The following is a 9405-nucleotide window of genomic DNA, read 5'->3' as shown; positions in this document are numbered from 1 at the left end:
GGCTGTGAGGTTGGGTAACCCTGATTCATTTCACAGTTCATAAAGAGCGCCAGTGCATCAGTGAGTGGGTATTATCCACCATGGATTTCCCAGTTCATTCTGCTTTATGCTTCTCTGTTATCAGAAATGGCCATAAAAACACAGAGACTATGAAATAAATGTGATGACAAAAGACAATGCCGGTGTTAGGAAGTGAGGGCTGATTTGATGGAGTCTCTCTTTTGCACCCCCCCCCGGCCTGCTGCAGACATGGGGTGAGGGGGTGGAGGGGGGCTGCTTGGATATGCATCACAAAGGCTTCCTGCAGTATTGATCTGCAGTGGGTTAAGGCAGTCTATCAGCAAACGTCCCTCTCTCTGGGAAAAACAATAGGAGATTAAAAACACACAGCTTGCCGGGCGGGAGGCTGCTGATGGGCCCTTATCTGGGCCCAAAGGTCACTGTGTACAGATATAATCCACTTTCACTTAACAGCTTCATTTAAGGCACCTCGCATGCAAATGTTGGCATTTCAGGGTCTATTCAAAGATGGAGGTTTGTTTTCCTAAAGGAAGACAAAGTTTAATTTCGTTTTTCCTGAGACCATTTAGGCAGGAATGTGAAAGTGCAGCTGATGACTGCATTTCTTTTTTAGTCTTACAGCGCCTTAATGCTGATGGAAGCAGATACTGAGACTGTACAGCATGGCCTCCGAAGCTGCATTTCTGCACTTATCAGTCAATTCACTTCACTGCAGACTACAGGCTCATAATGAAAATGATGCCATTTTTAAAATCTGAACATCACACAAATGTATAAACACAGACATGTCATATAAACAATTCTATGTAAAAACCCACAATTATCACCTGTTTTCAGAAATGAACAAATGAACTCCAAAACCTCGACTATTTTGTTGTCTACTTTCTCAATTCACTTTTATACAAGATTCCTTTCCATTAACACACTACTGAAAAGAGAGAAGCAACTTTGCATGTATTTTTGTATTTTATTGAAGCTTGCAGTCCTGCTTTATGCACAAGTAACTGAGAATATTAACAGTAAAACAAGGATAACTCTTGAAAAGTAACACTTTTTTGCAAATTAGTATTCCAACACTTTATAACATGCAGGTTTTCTTTGAGATGTGTGTCATTCAACTAACTGTAAAACAAACACAACTACAGTTAGGTCAAACTCAAGATGCAGTTAAAACATCTTCAAACGGATGTGAGATTCGCTTCAAAGAAACGAGAAACGGTGTAACTTGTGATCAAAAGTGAAATTTCAAAAACATCAATGTAAATCGATAGAAAGGCGCTGCTGCTGTGTTAGCAGTGGGATGTGAGGTCAGTAGTGTTCTTTGGGCTCGCTGAATTTGCGTTTCTTCTTAGGTGCAGAGGAGGATGGCGTTTCCTGGCTGCTGGGAATGTCATATTGAGAAACCTGAAAGCGGCAGAAGAAACATGCAGTTGACATTCAGTAAACCACAGTATTTCATGTGTCTACTGACAGACAACATCCCACTCAGAGAGACCAAAGCGGTCGGTGCTGACTCATCTGTGAAACAAAAACAGGGTTCCTACGCATTTTCCACTTCAAAATTCGTCCTAAAGACATTTTTCTTATGCAGAAGTACAGCTGTTTCATCATCTAAATCAACTGGTGCTTTTTTTTCCGAATCAGGTTGTGGGCTGTGTGCGCACATTTTTCCACCCACAGTTAATCTTTAAACAGCTGGACACTGTTTTAGACCTCAAAATTATCAATGCACTTTTTCAGGCTTGCTACATACACAAAGAAACACTGTATTGTTAATAAAGAGGCCACAAGCACACAGTAGCTGCCTTTTACAACTTTAAAATTATATGAATATAATAGTATCACATACATATGTTAAGTTGTTTAAATATTTAGATCATTAAATTAGGATCAGGTCAGAGTTAGAAAATGCTGCAAAGAGTTTACCATTTTTTCCTTCATAGCTGTCGATTTGTTGCTCTTCTCAGTAATCCTTGTCTCCTACCACATAAACACACACTATTTTAAAAACTTGCTTAAATATGTAAGTTTTCTATATCAAATATACACTTCTAAAACAACTAAACAGTCTTGTAAGTAAAAATACCATTAATTTATCCATTCCTCTATAACTCACTCACAGTGATTTCTCATTCAAATATGTGTATCCTTGAATTAACATCATCAGTGAGCTAAAATAACCTGATTGTGCTCATATCTGACTAAGATAACTGGTTAATTCAAATAATAAAATATCTGCTACATAAAGAAAACAAGAACACTTCTTACACTTAAGACTCAAGACTTAACAACTTAATAGGTAGAATTTGGATAACTGCAGTTGAGTTTTAAATGGCTGACTGACCGTGGTAGACTTGATGATTCGTCCACTCCTGGTCCTCTTCAGGCCCACCTCCATGTCGGACGTCGTCTTCACCAGAGTGTCCATCTGACAGGGGGGACAGATGGTCTGTAATGCCAGCAACCATTAAGTGCACTCAAAGTGGCCTTTTGCCTCATGTTTACACACAGCCTACAGCCATTCTGCACTTTTGAACTGCTGAGAGGCCCTTCATCTCTTTAAATTCTCAAATACGACCACTGATGATGCCTTGTGCTGAGGGATCATTGCACTGATAGCTAAACTGGCTATCAAAAGATTTCAAATACAGCTCTGCTCCCCACAGAGGTTTAAAAAAAAAATAAACAAAAAAACCCCCAGAAATTTTAAATTCAGTATGTGCCCGGATGCAAAACTGACAATATTTGGCTTATATTCAAAACAAAAGAGGTTACATCTCATTTGTTCTCCTTTTTGTACCGTCTACAGCATTGTTTTTTTAATGAGGCACGTTTACTTGCTACTGATTAGCACTTGCTATTCTTTTGCTTTTACATTTTGATTCCTCACTGCCCATTTCCACTTGATGGTGAACAGCGATGTATACATAAGTATGTAGGATTAGGGCATTTTAATGTGCAAGTGTAGCCTTTTTGTTTTGAAATCATTTTATGCGCCACATGCTCATTATGTGTTGAGTTCGATGGAGTTAGCGTCATACATACCTCCATGACTCCCTCACAGGTATGGAGCTTCTCATTGCAGCTCATCGGGATCTCTTGAAATTATGAAAAATACATGTGATACATGAGTTTCGTATTGTTTAGACATTATATGAGTCAATATTAGAATTTAGAGTCTGTATTATGAGAATATCTATAAATTTAACAGTAAAGCTAAAGGCTTTGTCAGAGAGAATACCACTGTTATTGCAGTGTAGGAACTTAAACATTGTGAAAATCACAACTTCATGTACAATTACCATGAAAAATCATCTACTTTTTTGAAACCCACTGATACCAATTTGTACATTGCTACATTCAGTACATACAGTCAGTATAATCAGTATGTCCCACATTACGAAAACACTACACTACAAAAACAAAGCCTGACTGAACCCCAGAGAAGTTATTACGTATTATTTACCAGTGTTATCCAGGTCGGTGCTCTCATCGTCAGGCTTCTTCACATCTTCAATCACATGACTCTAAAGGATAAAGCATGTTATCTGAACACCATGATCTGAAAATGTCAGCATACTGACCACAACAGCAAACAGCTGCTGATAACACACACTGACATCTGACCTGTAGCCTCCCTCGCTTTTGCAACATTTAAGCATTTCCCAATTTATATGTTAATCCTAACACTGTTCAGTGCCTCGCAGTTATCTACATTATACTTTTTATTTACAAATGTTACACTGATCTAAAAGAGCAAAAAGTAATCAAAGCAAAAACAAAATTCATAAAATAATATTACCTTATTTGTGGGTTAAAAGGTATTACGTCTTCTAAGCTCATATCAATAACATCAATAACAACATCAATAAAAGCAGATGTATCTATGTTTTTTGAGACATCAGATCATGAATGACCTAAGGAGCCCTTTGCCCTGCCAAGCGTAAAAAAGCTTGTCTGAGCTGATAGTGTGCTGACCTGCATCAGGCTGTCATCCTCGTTCATCTCCTGAACCCACTTCTTGGTCACATGAATACTCTCCTCCACCTGCAGACATGAAGCACCACGCATTGCTGTGAATTTGCTCCCCAAAGTGCTGATTGCAGCAAACTTTATGAATTATGAGACTTGTCAAGTCAAGTCACTGTTTTTCATAGACCCGTTTTTAGTGCTGAAGTGCTTTCCAGTAAAAAGGATTATGACAGGTGTTACATATTAACCTAAAAAATTTTGCTGAAATGATTAAAGCCCTACAAAACAATAGAAAATACTACTTTACCTGATAATATACAAAAAAGCTGAGACTCCACAGTGTTAATTATAGACAACAACCTACCAAATGTAATCATGTAATTGAGACGCTATGAATTAGAGAATTCCACCAAAATAACAGAAAACATTTCGTGCTAAAAGTTTGACTTTAAAAATAATTAAACCAACATCCAAGGATTGCGAGGATCCACTACTAGTACACTTTGTTTATATTTTAATTTTTACTTCTTGTAGATTGTCTTAAGTTGCACGTTCAAGACAGTGAAAATGTTATTGGAGACAAAAGTCTTAATCTGTTCTCCAATGACAAATACTATTCCTCTTTTCTATGCCTCTGTCTCATTCACCTGCTCCAGTCTCCTTCTTTCTGTGACCATGTCCAGCCTCATACCATGGAAAGGGGTGACAACCTCACCCATGGTCAGTTTGATGGGCTCCTGCTCAAACTCCATGGTGTCACCATCAGACTCTCTAAAGCCTGGAGGCTGGTAGTCCTGAGGAGTGACTGGAATACAGACATTGAAACAAAGACAAACAAAAACTGAACAAGAAACATGTCTGGTAGAGTGATAAATGTTAATGGCGGACAGATCACACACCCATTCACCGGCAATGTTTGTTCTTGTGGTCTGACCCTCTGAGTGTAAATGCAATATTTTAATGTCGTTACACTACGAGACAAAAAATGTCATGGTTCATAAATCAAATACCTGAAAACAGACCATAATAACACACAGCGATATTCTCTGAAACTCTACATTTTTTTTACTGTTAATTACGGCAGATTAACATAAACCCACAAAATCTTATTGTGGATGACATAAGCAACAACAGCAGTCACAAATACATGCAGTAAAAAATGAACAGGACAACATACATGTAAAAACTGAAAGTGGAGGAAAACTTTGACAGATTTGGAGGAAAATACAATGTATAAACAAACACATTAGAATGAGTAAATGAGTAAAAGCTATATATCAATTGCTTACCCTCTGTGCTTGCATGTATCATTCTCTTATATATTTATACTTGGACAGTACTTTTTAAATCTCCTTCAAAAACAAGGATAACAGCTATGTCTAAAATTGTGCATGAATGCCAACAAAGACCAATATTGTAGCATGTAAGAGTTTTAAGCAGTGCAGATAAAAAAAAAATAGGAGTTCATAGATGTTCAAAGCTTTCAAAAATGTGACATATTTATGCTGTGCTGGTGGAACATTTAATTCCACTGTGTGTGTCTTACCATCATCATAGTACGCCAGCCTCATGTTGAGAGAGACAACATCTGGCAGTGGATTCAAGTTCTGCATCAGAGTGTAGAGCTTCCTCACCAGCAGGATGCAGGCCTTCTTAGTGTTTCCACACGACATTGATGACACCATGTCGTTGTTGTTGCTGATAAAGAAGCAAAGCAGGATGAGAAATTAATACAAATCATCAGGCCCGTCCTGCTTACATGTAATACATGCAATAATAACTGACATAATCAGACATCTTTATTCCAAATTTGTAGCCACTTGTGAATAGTATGAGTTAAAGGTGTTAATTAATTTAAGCCCCAACTGAATAACAATTACACAGAACATCAAGTTGCTTCCTCATATGTGAGTGTGAGCCAGCTGTCAAGCATGAAAATATCCCACCTTTCGAAATCCATTTGGGCCCCTTTTGCAGTGTACTGGATCCTAAACTGGTAAAACTCAGTCACTTTCTAACAGAGAAGATGAGACACGTGCTGTACGTGAGATAGGCAATAATTATCTACAGCGAGATATCTGTAGAATATCTTAGCATGGCAAGAAGACAACCTGAACATTACCTGAGGGTTCTTTTGGTCAGTATAAATCTAAAAAATGGACAAATGGACAAGCATCAGCCTCATGAATATTCACAGATTTCTTAAGGCAAGCCTAATAGACAAAGGTGTGAAGCATCTGTTTGGAACTTTAAAGGAGTAAGTGCAGTTGCAGTTCTTAGTATTTGCCTGCTTATCTTTTTGCGATGGTCACTCCTCCAAGCAGACTCCTCACCCTGATGTATTTATCTCAATTCAAACATTCAATATTAAGGACACACATAAGAAGTCAAAGATCAGCTAAATACTTACAGACATAATAACTGTCCGCAGCTGGTGGGGGCAGAAAAATAACAATCATTTTGACCATTTTAGTATGAGACATAATGAAAAAATGTGAATCAAGTCATACTCTGCTATTTAGGTTAATTTGTCTTGCCTAATTCACAGCAACTCAGGTAGTAGTACATTACATATCTTCTGGCTGTGTGTAAAAAGTTGAATGTGACTTACATATTTCTTCTGAATGGCATCAAAACATCCCTGCATCCTGGAAGAAATATTAAAACAATCAACAGTGTCCTCCAACATGTTTCCACATTGGGAAATTACAGTACTTGGGTCAGCATGTCCAGAGTCATCATCACATGTAAAGCCAAGTGCTTTCGTATTTTTAGTCTCTGTGTGTACTGTACATGTGTGTTGTGATAAGGAAAACTACTCAGCTTTGAAGCACAGAAAATGACACAAGTAAATAAATGGAAACTGCAGAATTATTTTTAGGATTGAAACGACAATAAAGGCATTTACATACAATTTAATTAACATTTCTTGGTAATGTGTCCGTTGTCCCTTCCTTCATTTAAACCTGGTGATAGCTTAGTGTACCACCTCCCATTTGACCTTTACTAAGAGCTACAATTATACAGTAATGAACCACAACAATACAATAAGCACAATTTAAATGCTGGGCTTTGTTGAGGTTTGCTCTTTGCATCAAAATGCCTCAGCATTCTGAAAGGCCTTTTTGTATAATTCTGAAATGTACATTATTTTTCAGTTTTGAGTAACCTTACTTTAAAAAAAAAAAAAAAAAAAACAGCAGTGGTGAACTCTGGCAGTTCACCACTTACCTTTGTATCATTTCAAGCTATTCATTGGACTTGAACTACTTGAACTTCAACAAAAAAAAAAAAAAAAGGAAAAAATTGGAGTACTCTACAACTTTTGACCGGTAGTGTACTTGGGCAAGAATATTGGTCCATCTGACTCTGTTAACATCAGTCAGCTCAGTTCAGTTTACGAAAAATTAATATTCAATTTGTTACTGTGGTGACCCTGATTAACAGTTTTGGTTAGCGACCATCAAGCTGCTGTTATTTACCACTGAAGAATCTGAATGACACCAGGACAGCTGCGCTCCTCTCTAAGGACCATCACTTGCTGATCTGTGAGAAAAAACAAAGATAAGTAACAGTCTTCATTATAAAAAAAGGGGGCTGGAGCACGGTGTTAAATTCACAGCCTTTTAATGGCTAAATAGACAGTATTTCAAATTATAGTGCTCTCATCAGAGTTTAAATGAAATATGACATGAGGCTAGCATATCTATTTAACCTAAACCAATGATGCTCCAGCCCTCCTTACTGCATTCTGAATATTTGTTGATGTGAGTAAGAATCTTCTTTGTAAATATTTACAAATATTACATGGAACCTGACAGCTACTGGGATGTGGAGACAGTACATTTATGTCATCTAACCTTCCACATTTCTGGTCCCGTAGGCTCTCCCTGGGAAAATACCCCTGAGGTATGTGATGCCAGACACTGCAATGGCCAGAAGCTTCTTTATAACAACCAAGGATTGCTGCTCTGAGACAACCTGATTAGGACACAGCTGAGCGTCCTGCATGAGTGAAAGATATTAACCACTCAGTACTGCCAACTTTACACAAAACTAGAAAGAAAACAGCTGCATTTGACGAATTTTTTTGAAAATACATGTTTTTCAATTGCAGAATGTAGTATTATCTGCAATATAAGTTTAACATGACAAAAACAGATGTTACATTTTCATTATGGACCTTCTGATGTTTATGACCTTAGGTAAAAGTGGAGATTATCATTTTTGCAACATCTGTGTGGGAAATTTTTATGAGTAATCTTAGCATCTGAAAATAAAAAAAAATAAAGTTGGTGCTGGTGTTAAACTCTGCATACTCAATGATGCAACTTGAAGTCAATAACTACTTTTGAAACGTGTGTAGTATAGTTACAGCTTATGATAACTGTAGCTTATGATGAGTATACCTTACAATGATCGCATACCTTGTATTTCAATTCTGAATATGAAGAGTATTATAGCTACTAAATCAGCGTAGTGTTATTTTCAGTACCATAAAAAGGAAACACAAAAATTATAGTGCATGAGTACTAAACCTAGATGCAATAACTACTGTTACAATTAGGGATAAAACCTAACACAGCACAAACAGTATATACAATAGAACTACAGCGTACAAAGCAGCTCAATTCTGTATTTGCCTTTTAGCTAAGCAGCTAACAGTGTTTTCCATTTATTTGACATGAGCCGCTCAGGTTAGTGTAATTTTACCTGACAAGTTCTCACTTGCTGTGCACATGCCATCTCTTTGGTGAAACAAACAACATAAAAAGCTGCAAAGAACAGAGAGAAGTTAAGTGAAGTTAATCAAGACCAGTTGTTCGCATTAGCAAATTAAGTACCTTTACATGACTGTTAACTACACCGAGCTAGCTGACATTTTAGCTAGTTTTCCTGTTCACTTCCGCAGTGCGGCACTAAGATTGAGCTAATTCTAGCCTAGCCTGCTAGAGTTAGCTCATCTTGTACTTACATGGGAGAAATAAAATAATATTTTACCGAAACAACACAGTACAGACGTATTTAAAATCCTAAAAACTAATTTTTGTTTGCTAGCTAAAACGGTTCCCGCTAACTGATCGCCGGCAGCAATAGCATCACCAGGAGGAAGCCAATCACAGAGCGGGTTGACAGGCAAAGGCCGAAAACAGATAAATAATAATCATGATTCATTTTCAGATCTCAATTTCATGAATAATTCTCCAATTTAATTTGTCCATTCATAAAAGTGACACAGCATGTATAAAATTAAATACCAACATGTTCCATCGATTATATATCTTTTGTGTTGTTCAGGTGATTTGCGTTGATGCAGTGCGGCCCCCGCATCGCACCGAGTCTCCGTACTGTAAACCCATTGGTCGATTCGCTGTCAATCATATAAAGCGTTGCAGTTACTGCTATCCCATT

The 9405-nt window shown here is 37.4% G+C and overlaps 1 protein-coding gene across 4 annotated transcripts; it reads right to left on the bottom strand.

Moving 5' to 3' along the window:
- Positions 1-983: 983 nt before the first annotated feature.
- On the bottom strand, positions 984-9317 carry hormad1 (HORMA domain containing 1). Of its 4 annotated transcripts, none has more exons than XM_023274918.3 (16): positions 9252-9317; positions 8707-8768; positions 7854-7998; positions 7476-7539; positions 6605-6641; positions 6404-6424; positions 6116-6142; positions 5940-6007; positions 5540-5691; positions 4641-4798; positions 4000-4068; positions 3488-3548; positions 3067-3119; positions 2366-2470; positions 1948-2001; positions 984-1425 (listed from the first exon to the last, which is right to left on the bottom strand). In XM_023274918.3, exons 1-16 carry the CDS (start codon positions 9262-9264, stop codon positions 1330-1332), a joined length of 1185 nt encoding a protein of 394 aa, XP_023130686.1. In that variant the 5' UTR covers positions 9265-9317; the 3' UTR covers positions 984-1329. The 4 variants fall into 4 exon arrangements, with proteins under 4 accessions (XP_023130686.1, XP_023130687.1, XP_023130688.1 ...); XM_023274919.3 differs by having other exon boundaries at positions 2366-2449; XM_023274920.3 differs by lacking the exon at positions 9252-9317 and adding an exon at positions 8969-9107.
- Between the last annotated feature and the right edge of the window lie 88 nt (positions 9318-9405).

Source organism: Amphiprion ocellaris, chromosome 9, assembly GCF_022539595.1.
Source record: "Amphiprion ocellaris isolate individual 3 ecotype Okinawa chromosome 9, ASM2253959v1, whole genome shotgun sequence".
Taxonomy (NCBI): domain Eukaryota; kingdom Metazoa; phylum Chordata; class Actinopteri; family Pomacentridae; genus Amphiprion; species Amphiprion ocellaris.
The sequence above is the reverse complement of the archived record's forward strand: the minus strand, read 5'-3'. Positions and strand labels throughout refer to the sequence as shown.

Coding starts and splice junctions, on each gene's coding strand:
- hormad1 (XM_023274918.3), bottom strand. Junction 2,002..2,365: donor GAATCATCAAGTCTACCACG/GTCAGTCAGCCA, acceptor TTTATGTGGTAG/GAGACAAGGATTACTGAGAA. Junction 1,426..1,947: donor CAGCTATGAAGGAAAAAATG/GTAAACTCTTTG, acceptor TGCCGCTTTCAG/GTTTCTCAATATGACATTCC.